This window comes from Paramisgurnus dabryanus, chromosome 16, assembly GCF_030506205.2.
Source record: "Paramisgurnus dabryanus chromosome 16, PD_genome_1.1, whole genome shotgun sequence".
Classification (NCBI taxonomy): domain Eukaryota; kingdom Metazoa; phylum Chordata; class Actinopteri; order Cypriniformes; family Cobitidae; genus Paramisgurnus; species Paramisgurnus dabryanus.
In genome coordinates this window covers 34,400,070-34,423,772 of record NC_133352.1, presented here as the reverse complement: position 1 = coordinate 34,423,772, position 23,703 = coordinate 34,400,070, and the positions used below count along the sequence as shown (strand labels likewise).

At 35.6% G+C, this 23,703-nt stretch overlaps 2 protein-coding genes across 2 annotated transcripts in view; one reads left to right on the top strand and one right to left on the bottom strand.

The window, feature by feature from the left end:
- The first annotated feature begins 229 nt into the window (after positions 1–229).
- On the top strand, positions 230–9,681 carry LOC135719468 (metal cation symporter ZIP8). The gene is made up of 8 exons (XM_065242141.2): positions 230–712; positions 845–1,004; positions 2,126–2,295; positions 2,748–2,867; positions 3,048–3,182; positions 5,943–6,132; positions 6,804–6,988; positions 8,856–9,681. The coding sequence occupies exons 1-8, from the start codon at positions 494–496 to the stop codon at positions 9,003–9,005; spliced, it is 1,329 nt and encodes a 442-aa protein (XP_065098213.1). The 5' UTR covers positions 230–493; the 3' UTR covers positions 9,006–9,681.
- An 85-nt stretch (positions 9,682–9,766) lies between these two features.
- Positions 9,767–23,703, bottom strand: part of LOC135719455 (diacylglycerol kinase theta) — a 41,689-nt gene continuing 27,752 nt past the window's right edge. Inside the window, exons 15-23 of the mRNA XM_065242136.2 lie at positions 22,514–22,629; positions 20,643–20,794; positions 19,250–19,398; positions 18,921–19,099; positions 18,688–18,788; positions 18,459–18,605; positions 17,921–18,032; positions 16,719–16,871; positions 9,767–13,788 (exon numbers count right to left, since the gene is read on the bottom strand). Of these exons, the coding sequence (XP_065098208.1) occupies positions 13,678–13,788; positions 16,719–16,871; positions 17,921–18,032; positions 18,459–18,605; positions 18,688–18,788; positions 18,921–19,099; positions 19,250–19,398; positions 20,643–20,794; positions 22,514–22,629 (1,220 nt within the window). The 3' untranslated portion in view covers positions 9,767–13,677. The remainder of the gene's footprint in view (positions 13,789–16,718; positions 16,872–17,920; positions 18,033–18,458; positions 18,606–18,687; positions 18,789–18,920; positions 19,100–19,249; positions 19,399–20,642; positions 20,795–22,513; positions 22,630–23,703) is intronic.

Sequence of the window (23,703 nt, the reverse complement as noted above, 5' to 3'; positions counted from 1 at the left end):
TTTAATTTCCCCCACATATTATGTACATTGTATCATTTTAGTTAGTAACAACATCTGTATAAACGTATAGTCAATGTAACCTGCAAAGGACAAATAAAAGTCTTTTTGCATTGTATAAAAAGCCATGAAACTGTTTGCTCGGACTTGTTCGTGTTTCATTAAAATTTTTCAACAATGTTACTGTTTGGAGTGTTTGTTTGTTAATTGATTTATTTCTTTATTTTTGTGTGAAAACGAGCAACTGTGAGGCGAATGGAGAGTCGATATTTGCTCGTACACCGCCAATACTAATACTGAAGAAATAATTAACAGCTCTTATCTTTTTTCTTAAGATGCAACTTTCCTTATGTATCTATCGTGTTAAATTCAGTCCCGTGGAGTCCCGCGCTGTTTCTTTGATCTTGATAATCTCGTGACGGACGGGGCATTAAAAACTTTCCCCTGTTTGTGCTTCATTGGGGTCTCTTGCGAGAGAGACGCGTGCTCTGTAAGCATGGCCGGCATTTGCAAATCCTTGACTCAAGTTTTGATAGTTTTTCTAGCGACTGTAATCTCAGGATTTACAGCCAATACGCCGCAGAAAGAATTCTTGAAGGATATCGTTGCGGTTTATGGAGAAAACGGTTCGCTGAATCTCAATGGCATTAACAGTTTATTGGATGCAATTGTACAGGAAAAACCGGCGGATTTAAACATTCCTGTGAATGCTAAGGTAAAATCTTTTTTTTTTATTTTTATAGTTTGACATGTCAGTATTTACAAGCATTTGGACACGACTCTGTGTCATACAGTAGATCGTGATTTCCAACAGGCTTATTTCTTTGCCTTTTTAACTGTGTGATAGTGTTTATCCGGAGAAGAGATCCTGGTCCACTATGGGCTTAAGAACCTCACTCATTTAACAGAAAATCACCTGTTGACTATCTGTCCAGCCTTGCTTAACCAGGCGGTTTTGCCACCCTGTCCTCCAAAAACATCAGGACTCGATGACATACAACCTCACGGTGAGTCTAAAATATCTGATCAGGCTACTCAATGAACTTTCTCCTTATTTAAACAACACACTTTAGACTTTATCCTCTTTCCATACAAGGTATTGCAGAATGGGGGTGGTATTGTATTTCAACAATATTATCATTAATCAATAATCCCTGCTTTATATTAGATTAGTCATGAAAATAATATAAACATGGCCAAGTATAGCTTTAACTGTCTGATATTGGATAAATATTGAAATCTGTCACACAACAAATCATTTAAATAAACTATAGACGAAAAAAAGCTGATTTAACTAGATGGAAAATCTCTAAAAACACATTGTTAAAGCTAATCATTTAAAATAAAAAGTCAAAATACCATATTTTAATATATTGTATTAATTTATAAGACTACAAGAGACAATATAAAACCATAAAGGGAAGAAGTTCATATGGAACGATGATAACATATATAAAATGTATAGAATAAATCAATTAGTATAACTATGCACTGTTTTATGTTATTTTAAACTGATCAAATGAAGTTAAACAATTTGTTCTGTAGGTTACATTAATGCTTCACAATCCAAATATTTTAAAATAGTAAGTTGAAATGACTTGAACAACCAGCTGATTAGAGTTAAAATATAAGGAAGCAAGGTTTTTTTATACACTGTTAAGGTTAATATTGGCCATATCACTGGGTTTGTGGATCTACACACGGTAAAAAAAAATGCAGCACAAAGTTAAAACAATTTATGAAGTTACAACTTGGTCTTGCATGTCAATTCAACAAGTTTTGACTTGTGATAAGTTGACATAACAAGTTGAAGTTCTTTCAATTAATTTTTTAAGTTAAAAGTAAAATAACAAAATATGTTCATTCAACATCATTTTTTACTGTGCACACTGTAATAAAAATATGCAGCATTTTTGTCAAATCAACAAATATTTTTATGTTACTTTAACTTAAAAATTTTATTGCAACAATTTCAACTTAATTTTCTAAGTTTTGTCAACTTTTCACAAGCCAAAACATAAAATACTAGATTGAATTGACTTGCAAAACCAAGTTGTTTTAACTTCATGCTGCATTTTATGAATATGGATGTATCATTTGTTTGATGAATCTTTCTCTTTCTACACAGTATGGGGATATGGCTTTCTGGCTGTAACTATTATTAATCTGGCTTCACTGCTGGGCCTGGCTCTCATTCCCTTGACTAAAAAGTCCTACTTTCCCAAAGTGCTTACATACTTCATTGGTCTGGCTATTGGCACGCTCTTCTCCAATTCTGCTCTCCAGCTTATACCTGAGGTGAAACGTTTCTTTCATAAGCTTATACATTTATTCCCATAAGCTTTATGCAAGCTGAAGGAATTTTCCACCATATGACCTTGTTGAAGGTCACACAAGACCTGTGAGCTCTGTAACTTACACTGGCACGTTCTTCATTCATAAATGGCATGAGATCACAATTTACATCATTTTAGAGGAAAAAGATCACAGCTTTAGATTTTTACCAGCATGGTACTGGTGCAGATCTTTATGTTTTTAGTCATTATGTACCATATACTTTAAGTTAAATGCAGAGATATTATATATTGTGAACGCTGTATATGTGATGGTATGTGTGGTATACAGTGCTTGTGCTGTATGTGCTAGAGTTTTAACCTTGAACATGCATTGTGCATGTGCGCACATGTCTTATTTGAAAGTATGGGAGTCTCCTACTAACACCTTATTATATATGACTATTACTCAAACAGGCTCTTGGGTTCGACCCAAAAGTGGATAATTATGTTCCTCAAGCCATCGGGATTTTTGGCGGATTCTACCTGCTGTACTTCACTGAGAAAATACTGAAGATAATTCTTAAAACAGATGAGGTGGGATTCATTTTAACATCACATTGTATTAGACATCGAAATGCTTTATAAATATATAATAATACCATTATTGTACATTATCGAATAGCTAAAAACTAAATAAATGTGTTGGATGCTTTCTTGGTTAATGCAAGATAATTATTTTACATCAAAAGATTATTTTTATCCTGTCCATTTTAGCATGGTCACGAACACAGTCACTTCCACCCCACAAAGAGTGTTCAGCAAAATGGTGTTACCATTATTGCAGAGACTGACTTCAGGTTTACCAGCACCGATAAGAACGGCATAACCACTGAAGCTCAAGAAAAACAGGTATAACTGCTCAGCCCACATGAAAAATAATGTCAACATATACAAGATATGGGCTAGAATAGATATATACATTATTTGGAGTATGAATGATATAAATACAGCAAACTGAAGATATACATTAAATGCCTTTATGCACTGTAAAGTATACATAAAAAATATTTGTTCAGTTCAATCAGGTTATTAATCTGAATAATAATAGAGACTTTTAATATGTCACTCACAAAATCTTCACTCAGCGCGACTAAATAATATCAAACATTAGCAATTGGCTAATAAATTCCTACATTTTACTCGCCAGTGTGTGAGTTGAAGCCTAAGTATAGGTTTGCAAAGAGATAGTTTTACTATCTAACTTGTGTTCGGTTCTCCATAAAGCTATCAGTACCAGCTGTACAGGATGAATGAGCACGCGCACATGTAGGCTATTTATCTACCGTAAACTCTAGTGTTTCTCTACACGTAAAGAGAGAGAGAGAGACCATAATTACACACCACGCAGAATTCAAACGATATCAATTGTTGTGTCTTCCTGTCAAAATATCGTAGTTCATTTGTGTTTATTCAGTTTGTAAGAACGAGCATACGATACTACCGGGTTCGCCGGTAGTGGGCGGAACTAATGCGTAAACGGCAATCTCATTGGCTGGCGCTCTTTTGTTTCCGCCCCTGTTTTATTTTCAGCAAATCAGTACGAGCAACAACAGACAGCCTGATTAATATTCATGAACCCCGCAGTTTATTAATCCTTAGTGCTTTTAAAATGTTTATCATTAGTGGTAGAATTCGCAGTGTTATTATTATCTTATCAGTATTATTATTCATTTATTTATTTTAGAGAAGCGGAATAACCAACAATATCTTAAGCGTAATCAAGTAAAGTATGCTTTATTAAATCCAGCTAAAACCAGCATAAGCTGGTCTAGCTGTGTTTTGGTTACTTTTTAAGATGGTCTAGCTGGTCAGGCTGGGAGGATCAGCTTAAACCAGCTCTACTGCCACCTTAAACTAGGCATGATGGGCCGGTATGACATTCTGGCGGTGTAATAACCGTAAGCAAAAATACCACGGTTTCGCAGTATTGCCATTGTAACACTAAAATGTGTGGGTTTTTTTTCTTCAAATGTCTGCGTATAAAAAATCAACTTTTCAACTGGACACAATACATTTTATTTTTAAGCAACATACAACGTTTATGCCAGGTACAAATAAAGCCTTTAAATTATAATATTCTTTCAAAAATATGTAATTGAAATGTAAACATGAATTCAATTACATGATTTTATTCATTTTGTGTAAACATAGTTCATACCTTAAAAACGGTATCACAGAAAATGTTAGTGCTTTTGAAACCTCGGTATACCTTGAAACTGGTAACCGGCCCATGCCTACCTTAAACCAGCTAAAACCTTAAACCAGCTTATGCTGGATTTTTCAATAGGGTTGTTATTCCGCTACATGTAGAAACAAACAAAATGTTTTATCTCCCAGGACCACGGTGTTTACAAATAGTGAAATTAGGAATAATTAACTTATGCATACCTAATACTACTATAATCTATAGGCTACATAAAAACTGTACATATAATCAAGACATTTGAATAAGACATTGTGCATAAAAATGCTGTGTAAAATGAGGATGTAAGGGCAGCATAAACAGGGAACCGTGCAACATGAGTTAATTTTCAAAGCTTAACTTTAAAGTGTAATGAGAGAAGAGTGTTACCACAGATGGATGGTTTGTACAGCCAACTCATCCACTTTCATACATTCAGTATTGCACGTAAGGGTTGTAAACATGAGGACATAGTGTATTGTGTGCATAATATATATATATACAAGGCAGATGGCATCAATAAAAAAATCTGCAGCCTAGGTAAATTCCTCAACCTGACTGAAGGTGACCAGTGCGCATAATTAATAACACGTGGGATAATGAGAGAGGACTGTGTTACCACACGTGAATGGTTTGTACAGCCCATTCATCCACCGTGGCACGTAGAGTTTGGGAAGGGCAGAAGTGATTTGTGTCCTGAGGTGAGAGGGTTTTCAGAGAGGGGAGGGGTTGCTGGAGTCGAGGGCGATGCTGAGGCTTTGCCGAGGCAGCGTGAATAGGAACACGTCCAGGATGTCCTAAGTTCAGTTACACTCTTCTTGGGACTATCAACAGTCCTAAGTTCAGTTAAAATGACAAATATGCATTCATACATGGTCATACTAAAGTTCTAATATTGCTTCATATAAAATTATACTCTAGCCAATTGCATTGCCAAGGTAGAGATTGTGAATATAGTCAATGGTTAAACTAATCATACCCTTGGATAATACCCACATGGTTGGCCTTTAGCGAGATCAAAAACCAAATATATTCCTTTCAAAATGCCAATGCCAACCAGCTGCCTAATTCACACTACATGCAACATGATAACTACTTATTTAAAAAAAAAAAAAAAAAAATCACAATAAAAACCCTGTCAGTCTGACAATGCTGTTTTTGAGTACAAAGTGAAGCACTCAGTGTTCGTGTCACCTCGACCTACTGTCATACACAGCTGTGTTTACTTTCATCTAGATTATCTTCTGACCATTGACCTAAATCACCAGCATCTCGAGCCTGTAACAATAAAAGTTGAATGTCTTGGGGGCACGGGGCTTCATATGTGAAGTTTATAGTATTGGTATTTAATTTGGTTTTAAATATGTTTTAAGATCTTTCCGAAATGCTCGATGTGGTTCAGGGTTTTGTTGTTGTTGTTGCTGCAGGGGTCCTGCAAATGGCTGAAAGGAAAACAGCTGGCCAGTGTCAAGACGGTGGCATGGATGATCTCGCTGAGCGATTCTCTACACAACTTTATAGATGGATTGGCTATCGGAGCATCGTTCTCCGTGTCTATTCTCAATGGCTTTAGTACCTCTATCGCAATCGTCTGTGAGGAGTTTCCCCATGAGCTGGGTAAGACAAATACACGAGTACTGGTGCCAGGTCTGTCCAAATAGGATAACAGCGAGAGTAACAATGCTAAATGTTAATAATAATATGCGACAAATCATATGATCATGAGCAAAATTCATTGTATTTCGCAATAATAACATAAGCCTCTTTTCATATATGCCTGTGCTAATATGTATTTACTGTAAAGCTGCTTTGTAACAATGGTACATTATTTTGTATTAAACAGGAATGGAAAAATTGGTTAACTATAAAAAGGCTTAAACTTATCGCAAATCCCTGTTAGTTATTTAAATCTAGTGAGGCTAGAGTCTCATGAGCATCAAAGTTTGACTTGCTCTGTCAGGTTATATTTTCCCAAAATGTTCTTTACATTATGTAGGATGGTTTTGTGTAAAAGCATTAAATCACAAAGAAATGACTTTAGCTGGATTTTCCCAGACTGGGTCACAGTTAAGCAAGCACGCTAATCCTTAAAATACATGGTTTGTGCGGTAAGGAATTACTGAATGCCAAGAAACCATTTAGAAACCAAATCCTTAAATCATCCACACACATAAACTGTAATTTACACTTCAACCAAAGCAACGATAAACATTTGCATAGTTGACAGAAAGGACCGTTTCACACGGTTTTTGTTTGATACCACCTCTGTTCTCTGTCTTCCTCTCTAGGTGACTTTGTTATCCTGCTGAATTCAGGCTTGAGCGTTCCACAGGCCATTTTCTTCAACCTGCTGTCTGCAATGTCCTGCTACGTGGGTCTGGTTTTGGGCATCCTGGTGGGCAGCACTTTTGCCCCCAATGTGATCTTTGCCTTTGCCGGCGGCATGTTCCTCTACATTTCCTTAGCAGATATGGTGAGATGCGGTCAAAAAAATAAATGTTCAGAGCCCACCGGGTGTCAATAAAAAAAAAAAAAGTGTTGTCCTGTCCCAGCTTAATAAGCAGAGATATCTACACTCTTCACTGCAAAAAAATATTTTTAAGAAAAAAAATCTTAGTATTTTTGTCTTGTTTTCAGTAAAAATATCTAAAAATTCTTAAATTAAGATGTTGATGAGCAAAATGACCCAAGAAAATAAGTCTAGTTTTTAGACCAAAAATATCAAATTTAAGTGATTTTGTCCATAAAACAAGCAAAAAAAATCAGCCAATGGGGTACGCAAATGTTTCTTGAATTTTTCTTGAATTTAGTGTTTAAGAACAATTTTCAAGATTTTTTGCCTACCCTATTGGAAGATTCTTGCTCATCAAGAAAAAGCATCTTAATTTTAGAATTTTAAGATATTTTTACTGAAAACAAGACAAAAATACTAAGATTTTTTTTCTGGAAAATCATTTTTTACAGTGTTAATACTGCAAAACATGACTTTCTTACTTAGTATTTTTGTCTTGTTTTCAGGACAAATATCTAAAAATTCTTAAATTAAGATGCATTTGCTTGATGAGCAAAATGCCCTAAGAAAGTCTAGTTTTTAGACAAAAACATACAATTTAAGTTAATTTGTGCTTAAAACAAACAAAAACTTTTTTCTTAAACACTTAATTCATGAAAATTCAAGAAAAATGTGCAAACCCCATTGTCAGTTTTTCTGCTTGTACAATTCACTTAAAGTTTTTTTTTGTCCAAAAACGAGACTTTTTTCTTAGGTCATTTTGCTCATCAAGAAAATACATCTTGATTTAAGAATTTTTAGATATTTCTACTAAAAACAGGACAAAAATAGTTATTTTTGCAGTGAAAAAGAAGGTGCCCAAATGGTTCTTCAGAGCGATGCCATAGAAGAACCATTCACACTGCCAACATTTTTTTTCAAGAAAATATTTTCTTAGTATTTTTGTCTTAAAATGTAAAAATGTCTAAACATTCTAAAATTAAGATTGGCATATTTTTTTGCTTGTTTTATGCACAAAATCACTTACATTTGATATTTTTGGTCTAATTACTAGACTTATTTTCTTAGGTTATTTTGCTCATCAAGGAAAAGCATATTAATTTAAGAAGTTTTAGATATTTTTACGGACAAAAATACTAAGAAACACTAACTAAACAAATTTTTCTTGAATTTTTTGATTTTGTGTTTAAGAAAAATGTTCAAGATTTTTTGCTTACCAATTTGGCAGATTTTTTTGCTTGTTTTATTCACAAAATCACTTAAATTTGATATTTTTGGTCTAAAAACTAGACATATTTTTTTTTGGACGTTTTGAAAATCATTTTATGCAGTGAACCATTTCTTTCATACCTTTGTTCACCTTAAAGGGGACATTTCACAAGACTTTTTAAAGATGTCAACTAAATATTTGGTGTCCCCAGAGTACGTATGTGACATATCAGCTTAAAACTTGCCGTGGTTGGATAGTGCAGATTAAGGGGCGGTATTATCCCCTTCTGACATCACAAATTTCAATGATCTATTTTTTAAAATGCTTGCAGAGAATAGTTTAAGAAAACTAACTTATTCGGTTGATCTTTTTTTACGTTTTCTAGGTTGATAAAAGCATTGGGGACCCAATTATAGCACTTAAAGATGGAAAAAGTCAGATTTTCATGATATGTCCCCTTTAAAGGCACAGAAAAGTTCTTTGGATGTTAAAGGTTCTTCTATGGCATCGTGAAGCACCTTTTTTTTAACAGTGTATACAAGTGAGCCATTAGTTCAACTTAATATCAAAGGTGTGCTGGTGGACTCAAAACTGACCTTTCTCTTTTCTCTCATGCAGTTTCCAGAAATGAACATGATTGCCCGAGAACAAGTAAAAAACACGAAGGGGGCTATAATTTATTTCGTGATTCAAAACGCCGGACTCCTGACAGGATTTTCGATCATTCTCCTCATCACCATGTATGCAGGAGATATAAACCTAGGCTGATTTCCTCCACATCAGTGGTTTTCAACTGGTTTTGCCTCAGGATCCATAATTTACATTGGGCATCAAGTGGCGACCCAGAATAGTACCAAATTGTATTAGTATTAGCATAAACTGCACTGATCTAAAATGCAGAAGTATAACGTGATGCAGGCTGAATAGATAAATTGATTTTGTACATGCAAACATATGAAATAAAAAGTGTGATTTAGCAGCCTGACAAACGGATGAAATCATGTCAATGAATTTGGGCCAAAACAGTTGCATAGCATAGACAATGCATAGCATTCGTCAATGACAAAAGAAAGGGGACCCCACCCTTTTAAAAATAGCTAAGCTTATTTATTTTGCTTTCTGAACTATGCACAATTGTATTGTTGAATTTCATTATTTGCATTGAAGCAGGCCCATCTTTGGGCCAAGTACCACAGAAAAATATTGAATTATGTGCCTTTTCCGTTCTTTAAGATACTCTCATATAAGCTATTTATTTGAGAAAAAACTACTTCATTTCATTTTGTATAAATCATTTGTATGGAAGAAACTTGAAATCATTAGATGTTAAATAATTATTAAGATTGTTGATATAAAGTTGATTATTTTAACATTCTGTACTGTTGTAAATAAACTGAATGGACCTATTAAACTAGGTTATGTAGAAGGCACAATGTGTGTTGTGTTTATTGCTGCTTACTAAGAGGGATCAATGATGAAGTGTCATAGTTTCAACAACAGAAACCATCATGCAAAATAAATAGAAACCAGACCTGTATTTATTAAAAAGTCTAAATTTATGTATATATATATTGGACACATCCATCTGTTATACAGCTGACTGATATATCTTTACATTTAGTTATTTAATATTCATTAAACATATAATGTACACTTAAATGCATCTTGGAAACATTACAGTCAGTGCAATATTCTTTACAGTCTAAATTAAAAACAACATTTCTCTTAAAAAATATACATCTATATATATTTCAGAACATTAATACTACATTATATATATAAGTAAAAATAAACTTCAATTACACCAGGAGATTACATTAAAACAAACAGTTTTGACCAAATAAAGCTATTGGGTGAATCTCACAAAACCTCAAGAATACATCAATGGGCCCATTCCCCCCCAAAATCATAGATTTAAATGCTTTGCTTAAAAATGTAGATGTTTTTGTATTGCAATTGTTTAAATGATGCAATAATCGCTACTGGATGCCATTTGGCCGATTATTTCTGTCAATTAAAGGGGGGCAGGAAACGCATCAAAGTTTGCTGTGAAAGGAAATGTTTAAGTCTCCATGAAATGGAAGTAGTGATTGCCTAATATTCCAAGTGGTGACGTATATCCGAATAAAACCAAGGGCTTGATTTGAATTTGTCCATTGAGATCTGATTGGATTGTTTGAAGTTGGGTTATGTTGCTAATTGCTAATCGCAGCGATCCCGCCAACCTGCTGTACCATATGACCGGAAGTAAAGAGAGATCGTTTTGAGAGGAGAGGAAATTTGCTTTTTTGATTAAAGATCATGAGGGCACATGATTAAAAAAGTCACAGATAAGTCATTTGTAAAAATACCACAATATTTCCAAAACAAATGACAGTTTTTCATTTTATTTTCATGGTGACTTTTAGAAACATCACTAGCATGATTGTTCAGTGTTGATAGTAATTAACTGAATATTATTCATTCGTAAAATTTAAGAAATCCAATTTTAATATTCAAAATTAAGTCTATGCGAGTAAAGAATGATAATTTGAGTAACACTTTGTTTATAACTAACATTAGTTACTTTGAAACTAATTAAGTTGTTTTTATTAGCCTTTCTTACAAAATTGCCCTAATTAATTCTCATTATTTTCAAAGAAATTATGAGAGGTAAAACAACCTAACTTCTAAAAATCGGTAAATTTAGCATCGGTGCACTGCAAAAAAATGATTTTCAAGAAAAATAATTCTTAGTATTTTTTTCTGGTTTTCAGTCAAAATATCTATTTTTTTTTAATTGAGATGCTTTTTCTTGATGACCAAAACGACCCAAGAACATAATTCTAGTTTTTAGACAAAAAAATCAAATGTAAGTGATTTTGTGCATAAACAAGCAAAAATCTGCCAATGGGGTAAGCAACATTTTCATGAATTTTTCTTGAATTTAGTGTTTCAGAAAAAAAATCCTAGATTTTTTTCCTTACGCCAATGGCAGATTTTTTTGCTTGTTTTATGCATAAAATCACTTAAATTTGATATTTTTGGTCTAAAAACTAGACTTATTTTCTTGGGTCGTTTTGCTCATCAAGAAAAAACATCTTAATTTAAGAATTTTTAGATATTTTTACTGAAAACAAGACAAAAATACTAAGGATTTTTTTCTTTAAAATCATTTTTTTGCAGTGTGCATTTCTAATTTATATGTAATGCACTGCAAAAAATGATTTTCAAGAAAAAAAAATCCTTAGTATTTTTGTCTTGTTTTGTCTTGAATAAATTCTTATGTCTTGTTTTCAGTACAAATATCTAAAAATTCTTAAAATAAGTTGCTTTTTCTTGATGAGCAAAACGACCCTAGAAAATAATTTTAGTTTTTAGACCAAAAATATCAAATTTAAGTGATTTTATGCATAAAACAAGCAAAAAAATCTGCCAATGGGGTAAGCAAATTTTTCTTGAATTATTCTTGAATTTAGTGTTTAAGAAAAATTTTCAAGATTTTTTTGCTTACCTCATTGGCAGATTTTTTGCTTGTTTTATACACAAAATGACTTCAAAAATGTTTTCGTCTAAAAACGTAATTTTGCTCATCAAGAAAAAGCATCTTAATTTAAGTTTTTTTAATATTTTACTGAAAAAATCAAAAATACTAAGAAAGATTTTTTCTTGAAAAAGTGTGCAAAGGTTTATACAATTCTGAATAGTCCTAAAGCAGACTTTCTTTAAGATCTATTATTTTCTTTAATGTGTTGGGATGAAACAAAACCTGGATGTCTTTTTGAGAGATTCACTCTTTTAGGAGGCACATAAACGATCAGAACAGCACAGTTTTACTTCATACTAAATCAGCAGACGAACAAAAGGGAATGGACGCAGATAGCACAGAAGATTCAAAAGCACTTTTATGAGGCACTGCACGCAGAGCTCGGGCTAAAACACAGAACGGCACATTAGCTCGAGGTGTTGTCATGGCAACAGGCACAACCGATGCAAAAAGTCCTTATCGTACACGTCACTTGCAAATACGACAACAGGAAGGGTTCATGAGACTGAAAGTACTTTGCAGTGTTGTAGTCAAGACTAGAGACCAAGTGTGGACTCGGCACTTGAGCTCGGTCTCGAATTCGAGTTGGACACTGTGACCTAAACCATCGAATGAACTCACATCATCATTCTTTAGACATGATCACAAACTCTCTATTTGTTCAGAAAGATATCCATCTATGTTACAAAATCATAAACTTGGTACATCCTCTGGGGCTTTCCTTTTTGTTAACCCACCTTATTTCAAGTTTTTGGGATAACTTGGCAGAACTTTATTCGTGGAGCGATGTGTTCAGATGATGAGGTAGATGAGCTCAGACAGCTGCCCCATAGGATACCATTGTAAAAGCCTCCCAATACTGAATGCCCGCCAGGGAACGATGCATCTAACTGATCAAATATATATATATATATATATACAAATCTATAAGGCCAGCCTCCATATTGCTGAAGCAGGGCTGACCAGTCACTGTACAGAAACAACACATGCGCTATTAAAGATGATTTACTAGCCAAATATTATAGCACTACTACGCTCGCCTCTAAAGTAAGGTGAGTAGCTTTACAGTACATGACTGGCTATTATATCGTCACATATAAGACAAACATATATTTATCTAATTATTGTAACACGATTCGAAGTTCACGATTGAAAGTCTTGACCTAAAGGATCATGTAAACATGACTAGTCAGTGAAGATAAATGATTGATGTGACCAGTTAGACATACTGGCACCATTAATAATCCTTGACAATGATAAATGCAGCAACTGGCTACATGATCACGGCAGGAATGTCTATATTATTTATACAAAAACACAAAGTGGTTAATCTGTGCCAATACACATTGTCATACAAACATTCATCTTCTGTGAATTGTGCTGAAATCCACATCTGTTCATGTTTTCACAGTATTTGTCGGTAATCTATGTTTCGAAAAGCTTTTGTTATTTAATCTTTGCTTTAAATCTGCTTATCGCGTATAAACATACATACATTGTGTGCATTGTTTTGGTGTTAATACTTGGTGTTATATAGCTACTAAGGGACTTCTATTGCAAACAGACGTTTAAGTTAACCATCAAGCAACACTTTTCTCTAAAAAGGCCGAGATAACAATACCAGACAGTCCAATCTCCCATTGTCAATTAAATACCTGCACTACACGTGCATTTGAAGTTACAGTGATGGACTACTTTAAAAATAAAATAAGCAAAAATAAACTATCAACACATTTAAGGCAAAAACAGGCCTGAGAAAATCTCACAGGGCTTTTGAACACTACAGACTCTGGAGATGGCAATAAAACATTTACGCCTCATTCTACCTGTAACACTTAACACTGATTTTTAAGGTCCATTCAGGAGAACTTGTTAATGAAGCGGATGAAGTGTTTGTGCGCCTGCTGGGATTTGTTAGGGTACGTCACCGCACCCCTCACTGGGAGCCAGACTCTCCGACCGGACTTCCTTCAAACTGCCCGATTGTTTCTTCTGCTTGGTTTTGGCCTTTCTCAGCATGCACACCTAACAAAGGAAACAAAACTAATGTAAACCTACAGAATACCGTGGTGAATGAAAGATGTACATTAATGTATATCCTTATGTAGTCTTTATATTTAAATTCTGTATAAAGTCATTTCTATAAACATTATACATGTTAGAAATGTATTGCTGAAACATGTTACAAAGACTGCGGTATACTAAATGTTAAACAGTTTTTCCACATTTCTGTGTTCAGGATTATTTTGGCGGGGTTAAAACTCTGGCTCGATGAATCACCGGATGTTTAAGATGTTTTATATTTAGTCCGAGAGCTTGTTGACCCTTCATAAAAAAATGTAAGTTCAGTCACATGACTTTACAACAGACGCAAGAGAGAAGACAATGGGTGTGTTCGACTTCATGCGGCGCTGCGCAGACCGATCGGCGGCTGACTTGAAGCAGTGCATTCCGGTTAGTAATTTTGTCCGACTTTAGCTGGCGCTGCAGGCACGTGACTGTGCCATATGGTTTTTAAGTACCGCGAGAGCGTTTCGAGAGTAGCCGGCTAGCTCAGCCGGTGCAGCTTCTCCAGAGCGGCTGCCCGGAGTTGTGATGACGTAACAGCTTTACGTGATTGGTCGCCTCATTGATGACAACGATCACGTGCGTTTCAAGTTTAATCCAGCCTTTAGTTCCACTAATAAACATTATAAATTCATGTTTTAAAACAGGAAAAAACACTTTAATATGCTTAAATATGTTATATTGTTTCGTGTAATAAAATAAAAATGAACTCTATTGGTATTTTAATAAAATAGGCTTGTTTCCCGTTATTTTCGGGTATACAGTATAAGCAGCTATTAAAATATTCGATATAAAATGTTTCTGGTTGCAACTTTTTATTAAAAGATTTGTTTTTATCAAATTCAGCTTTTAATTCACTTCATTTGCGATTAAAAACAAGGAAACACGGCGCACACGTCACTACGGCAAGCAGCAGGTGTCCGGCTTGACGGCTCCGTCTTCAGTTCCTCCCTCGACTGCAAGCGGCAAACCTCACCGATCGGTCTGCGCAGCGCCGGATGATCTCGAACACACCTAATAGGTGTGTTCGACTTCATGCGGCGCTGCGCAGACCGATCGGCGGCTGACTTGAAGCAGTGCATTCCGGTTAGTAATTTTGTCCGACTTAAGCTGGCGCTGCAGGCACGTGACTGTGTCATATGGTTTTTAAGTACCGCGAGAGCGGTTCGAAATCAGCCGCCTGAGTTAGCCAGCGCAGTTCGCGAAGAGGAGCTGCACGGGCTGTAATGACGACACAGCTGTTTCAGGATTGGTCGGATTCACCACATGACAACAATCACGTGTATTTCGTGTTTATTTTCACGCCCTCAGTTCCACAAATGCTCACAAATCTGTATTTTTATAACAGTTAAAGCTATTTTCATGTAGTCGCGATGTTATATTGTGTCATCTTCATCAAAATAAAATGGATAGAAAAAGTAGACCCAACTACATTGGTATTTAAATAATATATGCTTATGTTGAACTTTATTCATTTAAAAACAGATTCTGTAAGCCTCTTCAGTTCCACTCATGCTCATACACGGACATTCAAAACAGTATAATTCACTTTTTATGTAGTTTACATATTACAAATCATGTTTAATGCAATTAAGCAAGCAAACGGCACGTGATCAGCCATGCTTGACGTAAATGCCGCAAACTACAGGAACCACAGCACGTCCGACTTCACGTCTCCGTTTTCAGCTCCTCCCCGCCTGCACGTGGCTAATCTCGCCGATCGGTTGCATCCAGCCACAGCCGATGTCGAACACACCTAAAGCTAAATTAAAGTCGTAATTTGTTTTATTTTTGGACCAAAATGTATTTTCGAAGCTTCAACACATTCTAACTGACTCATTGATGTCACATGGACTACTTTATTCAGCATTGTCTTCTCTTCCGCGTCTGTTGTGAAGTGCATGCTTGAGACTAGTCACGTGACTGCAGTGACGTGGATGAAGTGTTATCCTCAGACATGTTTGCAAAGTTTTTTTTTCAAACTTAAAGCGTGCATCTACCTCAGACTGTAAAAAAAGCCCAGGTGCACAGAATAACAAACAGCTGGGGCGCACCAGATAACACGTCAGCCGCGTCACTGCAGTCACGTGACTTTACAACAGACGCAAGAGTGAAGACAATGCTAAATTAAAGTCGTATTTTTTGTTATTTTTGGACCAACATGTATTTTCGATGCTTCACACATTCTAACTGACCCACTGATGTGACATGGACTACTTTGATGATGTTTTTATTACCTTTCTGGTCATGGATAGTATACCGTACGTAGATTTTCAATGAAGGGTCAACAAGCTCTCGGACTAAATATAAAACATCTTAAACTGTGTTCTGAAGATGAACGGAGGTCTTATGAGCTTGGAACGACATGAGGGTGAGTCATTAATGACATTATTTTCATTTTTGGGTGAACTATCCCTTTAAAAGAGATCAAAGTTAAAAGTTGGGGTGGTGATGGCGCAGTAGATAAGACACTCGAATTTGCTGTGAAAGACCCTGGTTCGAATCCACTGTGACTCACTATTGTGTCCCTGAGCAACACACTTAACCCCTAGTTGCTCCAAAGGCGTGCGACCTCTGACATATATATCAATTGTAAGTCGCTTTGGATAAAAGCGTCAGCTAAATGAATAAGTAAAAACGAATAAGTAAAAGAGATGGTTCAGGGCCAAAAGTGGACGCCAGTAATTTTTCACCTTGTTGCAACTTTTCTTGGTCCCCATGAGGAAAACAGCTTATAAATCAAACTTAATGATGTTCATTTGAAAATGCAAAAAGGGTTTGGTGAGGGTTTAGGGGTATAAAGTTTATATACAGTTTGGACAGTATAAAAGTCATTATGTCTATATAAAATATATAAAAACCAGTGTGTGTGTGTGTGTGTTTGAGACCTTTGGTCCTGCGGCTGAGATGATGATCTGTCCTGGTGACTGAATCCAAGGTTCTCCGTCCACCTGCACTGGAATGGGTTTCATCATAGTAATGCGAATGTAACTGCCCTGAGCGATACGAATACCAGAGCGAAGCCCACTTTGAACCTGACCCTGATGCACAAACACAAAAAACACACACTTGTGAAAAGGCCACTTGATTGAAATGTTTTTTATGATCTTAAAACTCTTTTAATCTGAAGATGAATGCTTAGAAGTTTGAACATGTTTTGTAGATAAAATTAATTATAATTGCGGCAACATATTCATTTCATCAGAAAACTACAATTTTATTTTGTTTTGTTCATTTTTTACTTGGACTGAATAATAAACACAGGGCAGTTAATAGTAAGAGTCCAGAACGAATGTGAACTCCTTCAATAATCTTTAAAAAGTCATCTCAGGGCGAAACCTCAAGAAGCTGCTTTATACAATAACAAGATAAGCGATACTAGACAAAGCTTGACTACGTTGACGTTGCTAAACTACATCTCTATAGGTTTGTGTTATTCTATAGTTTTAATGAGTTTACTGTTATCCAAAAATTTGATTTTTATTTTTAAAGAAAAATGACATACATACATACATACATACATACAGACACATATATATACACATATACATACATACATACATACATACAGACACATATATATATACACATATACATACATACATACATACATACATACAGACACATATATATACACATATACATACATACATACATACATACAGACACATATATATACACATATACATACATACATACATACATACAGACACATATATATACACATATACATACATACATACATACATACATACAGACACATATATATACACATATACATACATACATACATACATACATACATACATACATACATACATACATACATACATACATATGCATGCATATGAAAAAAGGCAAAAACAGAAATAAACCAAAATGTTTGGGATGTTACATTTCAGTGCATGCACAAATAATTTTCACCATTTACCATTTTACGAGAAGATTTTTCCCAAAATGTATATTTCCAATACATTGAACACACATAAGTAAAGTGGGCGGTGCTTAGCAAAGGTTCAATTATCATGTTTGAACAGTTCAGTGCACAGAGGAAGAAAGATAAAGAGATACAAAGATAATCGAGACTCACCATATGTACCACGCCCGTCACACCCACAACCTCCAGCATACCATCATCGATCCTGGGCCGCCCGAAACGAGAGTCACTGTCTGAGCCCCATAGATCAGCACCAGAACCCCAGCTGAACGCACACACACACATACAAAACAACTGTGCTTATTGGTTGTAACAAAGAAAGTCAATGACATCTCTTTGGTGCGCTACATAATTCATCAAAACACAATCTTATGGTTTATATCTCTATGGGGCCGGACAGGGCTCGCCCTGGTCTCAGACTAAATGTATGTTTGAGATGCCTTCATTTAAAAACACCCTGTACTGACATATCTTAACATATATCAGTACCATTTTTTTGTCTCAAGATGCACACCAGGATTGTTTTTTGTAAGGTATGCTTATAAAAACATCCTAATATGACAAAGGCCTAGTCCTGGATTAATCCAAACCCTGTACGGGAAACCGCCCCATATTCTGCATTATATGGACACTTATATGTGCTTGATAATTTCAAACAAGAGCAGTATTTGGTCATGTAGCATGTGTTTACCTGGGAATGTTGAGGAATATCAGTCCCTCTATACTGGGAAGCTCCACGTCTTGTTTGTCCACCTGCAGTCGGATGTCTTTATGCAGGTTTCTCGTGTGACTCAGCTTCTGAAGGCCCACCTTCACATACACACCTTTATTGTGAAACCTGAGAGAGAACAACAACACAATAAATGCACATTGTGGTGCACGCGATGCCGTGCGCTCTCCACGTGACCGATGCTGCTAACCTGCTGTTAAACTTGTCCGGCTCCTCCTCACGTGCGTGATGAAAGTCAAGACTCAGTTCAGCGTCGATGCCCAGGCCAAAATAGTTATTCATCTGCACAATCTGTACATAAATGTATACAGCAGTATTAACTTTTTGATTTTTGAAGAATTTAAACAATAAAAGTTTTAGTATAGATGTCGTCTTGTGTTTGCTTGGTACAGTTTATAGTCAGAAGGACTGATGGGAACGTACCTTGGGTGGCTCCCGAAAACCGTTCTCCTTGCCATCCTCTGTCATTTCCTGTGCGTCCAGAAGAATGGTCCAGCGGTCAATCTGCACTTCATCTGCTTCATCCACCGACACCAGGATATTGTGGGGATCCTCGCCGCTGTAGCCCGCCCCCCAACGCAACACCCGGGCCAGATCGTTCCCTGACAACACACATGAATAAAAATAACAAATTAATGCTACTGATCATAATAGACGTTTCATGCCAAAAAATTAAATATCATCACACAATCTCACAATAACAGAATGATCTCACAAAGTCAAGTTTTGACAAAGTGTTTGTTTTCACTCACCGGTGCCCAGCGGTACGATGCTGATCGCTGGCTCAGGACAGGCGATTTTGTGCCGAATGGACTCCAGAACACCCAGCACCCATCCCACGGTGCCATCGCCTCCACAGACCAGAATACGAAACCGAGGCACATCCCTGAACGTGTGCAGCCTGTATAAAAAAGGGAAATCTACACTAGTTTGTCTGTTTTCTCATGCTTTATGCCATCCAAGATGTATATGACATTCTTTAGTTGAACAAGAACAAATCATTTTATATTAAAGTACTGTCATGATATCGTATACGAGAGCTACTTGTATATGAAAGCACAATCATTAAAGTGACCCAATTGACTCCAATGGGTTAAAATATCATGTTAACCCTAAACATGCAAAGCAATACATTTGTGACCATAGACCACAAAACCAAAAAGTAGTATGATATACTTGTAGCAATATTCTAAAAATACATTGTAAGTGTCAAAATTATAATTTTTTAATGCCAAAAATGATTAGGATATTAGGTAAAGATCAAGTTCCAATAAGATATTTTGTAAATTTCCTACCGTAAATATATAAAAAAATTATAGTAGTAGTAGTAATATGTGTTGCTAAGAACTTCATTTGGACAACTTCAAAGGCGAGTTTCTCAACACTTTTTTTTTTGCACGCATTCCAGATTTTCAAATAGGTGCATCTTGGTCCTAACATAACAAACCATACATCGCAAAAAGTTTATTTATTCAGCTTTAAAAAATTCAATCAATTAAAAAAAGTAACCCTATGGCTGGTTTTGTGGTCCAGGGTCACATCATTTGTAAGAGAAAACTATGTTGAGCTTATTTACTATAATATTATTTGTTTGTGTTTAATAAAAAATAAAAAAAATGAATTCATGTACATCTGGGATGGTACAAGAGGGAGTAAATTATGAGAGGATTTTCATATTTGGGAAAATATGTTTTTAAACTTGTGTGATCCTGTCTGTGAAATCCACAATAAAGTCTCAATCTAATTATGAGATTATAAGCATCAAAGTTTGATTTCAATCTTTGGCATGACCTTACATAGCCAATAATATGAACCTCCTAAGACATGGTCTGTGCACATATGTGGACATCACATTTTTGTTGTTTGCACCATAATATTTAATTCTGTGTAACTAGAACCTGTTTTACACAAACATGGACAATTACACTGCTTCATGTCAAATATTTGGTCATTATATTTATTGGTTCTTCCTAACCCCAAATGAAATCTGAAATGCAAGTCAAACCAAAGCTCGGGTTTTAGGAGGTTAAAGATTTTATGTAGAAAACAAAAAATAACAAAAATGACTTTAGCTGGGTTTATACAGACTGCATCACATATATTAGTACTTCTATACTTGTAGTTTAATAGGAGGGCTTGTCTAACCCAGGTAATGGTCCTCCACTGCTGAGTTCAAACACTTGGTGAGGGTTTAGTAGTTTCCGGAAACTGTATAAGATCTCTCTGCCCTTTAGTCCTCCACTTTTATGGTTGACAAAGACCAACAGAGGACAACTTCCTTTAGGCAGCTTGCTTTCCTGCAGGAACACAACAGGACATCAGAGAGAATAGTAAAGTAAATGCACATTGATGTACAGTAGTGTCTCTATTGACCACTAGAGGGCAGTGGCATCTAAAGCTTGGACCAGGATGAAATGTCATCTAATGTTTATGCATTGCACATCATTAAACAGCAGCTAAACACACTGAAATATTTATACGGTTGTCAGAATTTAATAAACCCATTGAAGACTTCAAATATTTATTTAGATATTCAAACCCACATGCATCTATTGTAAAACACAAGGTAGCACAAGCACTTATTTTACAATGTATTTTTTTTAATGAAAACCGGGGACATTTCCTAGTTCAATGGTCAAAATATCATTAAAATCGCATTTGTTGTTATCTATGAATTAAAAAATGGGGACAAAACCTTTATTGTATGTTTACTTTTTTTTTGTGGGTTCCCTGCAAAAAATGTCTTTCTAGGTTTATTTATCTTGTTTTCAGTACAAATATAAAAAAAATCTTAAATCACGATCCATTTTCTTGATGAGCAAAATCACCTAAGAAAAAAAATCTAGTTTTAAAGCAAAAATGTAAAAATGAATTTGTGCTTAAACAAGAAAAAAATAAAAATCTGCCAATAGGGTAAGAACATTTTTCTTTTTTTTCTTTTTTATTAAGTGTTCAAGAAAAAAGTAAACTTAATTCAATGGGGTAAGACATTTTTCTTGAATTAAGTGTTGGCAGATTTTTTGCTTGTTTTAAGCACAAATTTTATATTTTTGGTTAAAAACTCATGAAGGAAATGCATCCTGATTTAAGATTTTTTTTTGATATTGTACTGAAAACAAGACAAAAATACTAAGTAAGAAAGTCATTTTTTGCAGTGTTTCTAATTCAATGCCCAGTGGTTTTCAAACTGGGGGCCGCGAGATGGTGCCAGGGGGGCCCCAGTTTTATGACATTTTATGAAATACATTAATTTATCATGAATTCTGTGTAATTAAACCTAAAAAAAATAAGGCTACTAACCAAAAGCACTACTTTTTTTGTATAATTTAATGTTTTTTTTATTAAAATGTTGAGTTTTAGAACAGTTTTTGTCACAAATTTTCTTTGGGGGGCCGTGAAGGAATGCACCATACACAAGGGGGGGCACACGCTGAAAAATTTTGGGAACCACTGCTTTAGCCTAAATCTATTTTTTTCTTCTTTTTTATACAATGCACAGATATGATTATTGATGATATGACAGGTATGATTATCCTCATTAAAGTAACTTCTAAGGTACTACATCAGCTGATTTCATAGCATTGTAAATAAGCTCAGTAACATTGGTTTATTACTTTAATTTAACATGAGTAGTAATATCTTATCCACCAATAACTTTGACTCTTTTCATATCTTATGAAAACTTAATCAACTTGATGATGACGTTTTCTTGTGTGTTGTAATAAATTCTTCATTGCTAAATCAGTGGCACGCAACCAAGTAATCAGTGTAGCTCGCCGTCCCCTCTGCTGGTGAAAATAATCATTACATGATTGCTCCGGTCTGGGACTCCAAAGGCTAAATGTTGTTTGGGTTTTTCAGTGTATTTGCTGGTTGTTTTGGACGTGCTGTAAAACGGGGACATTTCCGAGGACACCTCCAGTCCGGGACAGAACACCAAAAAACGGGACTGTCCCCGAAAAACGCCGGTCACCTTAGTATTAGAAAAAGTAAGTATGATTGACAAGATGTTGTACCGTGATCTCGGGTATAACCAGTGAACAGAGCTGTTTGCCATTGATGCTGATGTCTTTAGCAAGCATGTAGATCCTCTCCGCCTCTGAGAAACAGCTGATCTGCAAAACCACCGCACCTGAAAACAACACAAACATCAAAACACAAACACACACTTGCGTACACATCAAACCCAGTTATTATTACCAGTAATAGCTATATAAAATTAGCAAAGCATACAAAATGTTGCAGGAACACACATGCAACTACAGTAAAATGAAAAAAAAATCACTGTAGATAAAAGTGTCTGCATGCAAATGCATTCATTTACAATACTGTAAATAAGTTCAGAAAATGATGGGAACGAGACTGGAAAATTGCAAACCAGATTCGAAGCTGATCACCACAGCTCAATGTTTGACCACTAAGCCACCGTACTGACAGGATCTTTTCATGGCCAATACGAAATTATATGAACAATTATATGAACAAATAAGAGCATTATAGCAACATTCAGAGCATTAAGGTGATCAAGTCGGTTGTGGATGACTGAGGACAACAGCCGGATCAAAGCGCTCGTGTGTGCGAAACAACGGCTCTCATTTACAAAACACTGAGAGTAGGCCAGGACTTCAGCGGGTGAGCACACAGCCAGCGGTTTGTTCTCAAGCATTAACCACCTTCAGCATTATCAAAGAAACTCCTGCAGTCAATGCTGTGCTATGTGCTCAACACAGTGCTGCCTTTCTGAAATTATTTCTGCTACAAACCCCATCATTTACAAATAGGGCTGTGCATAAATATCCATACAGCAAACTATCGTGATAATTTTTTCCACGATAGTGTATCGATATTTCAATCTCTAGTATCTGTATATTTAACAAAGAAAAACCCATCAAATCCCTCTGTGTGCGTCAATCGACCTCCTCCGCCGCTGCTGTAGGTGTCGCTTTCCATTTGTCTGTCATATATGGCTGTTCAGCAAATGTCTCACAAGTTAGCGTGAGTGAGAAAATGGCAAAAAAAAAAAAAAAGGTAAATGCGTGCAGCTTTCAAAGCCGATGTGTGGATGCACTTTGGCTTAGAAAAAGTCACAATAAAAAAAATCAAGAGAAAAACTATTGCAATATGAAGCATCGAGCTACATTGTGTTGTGTCCTGAGTATCACAATATGTATCGTATCGTGAGGCCCTTGCCCCATTTACAAAGCTC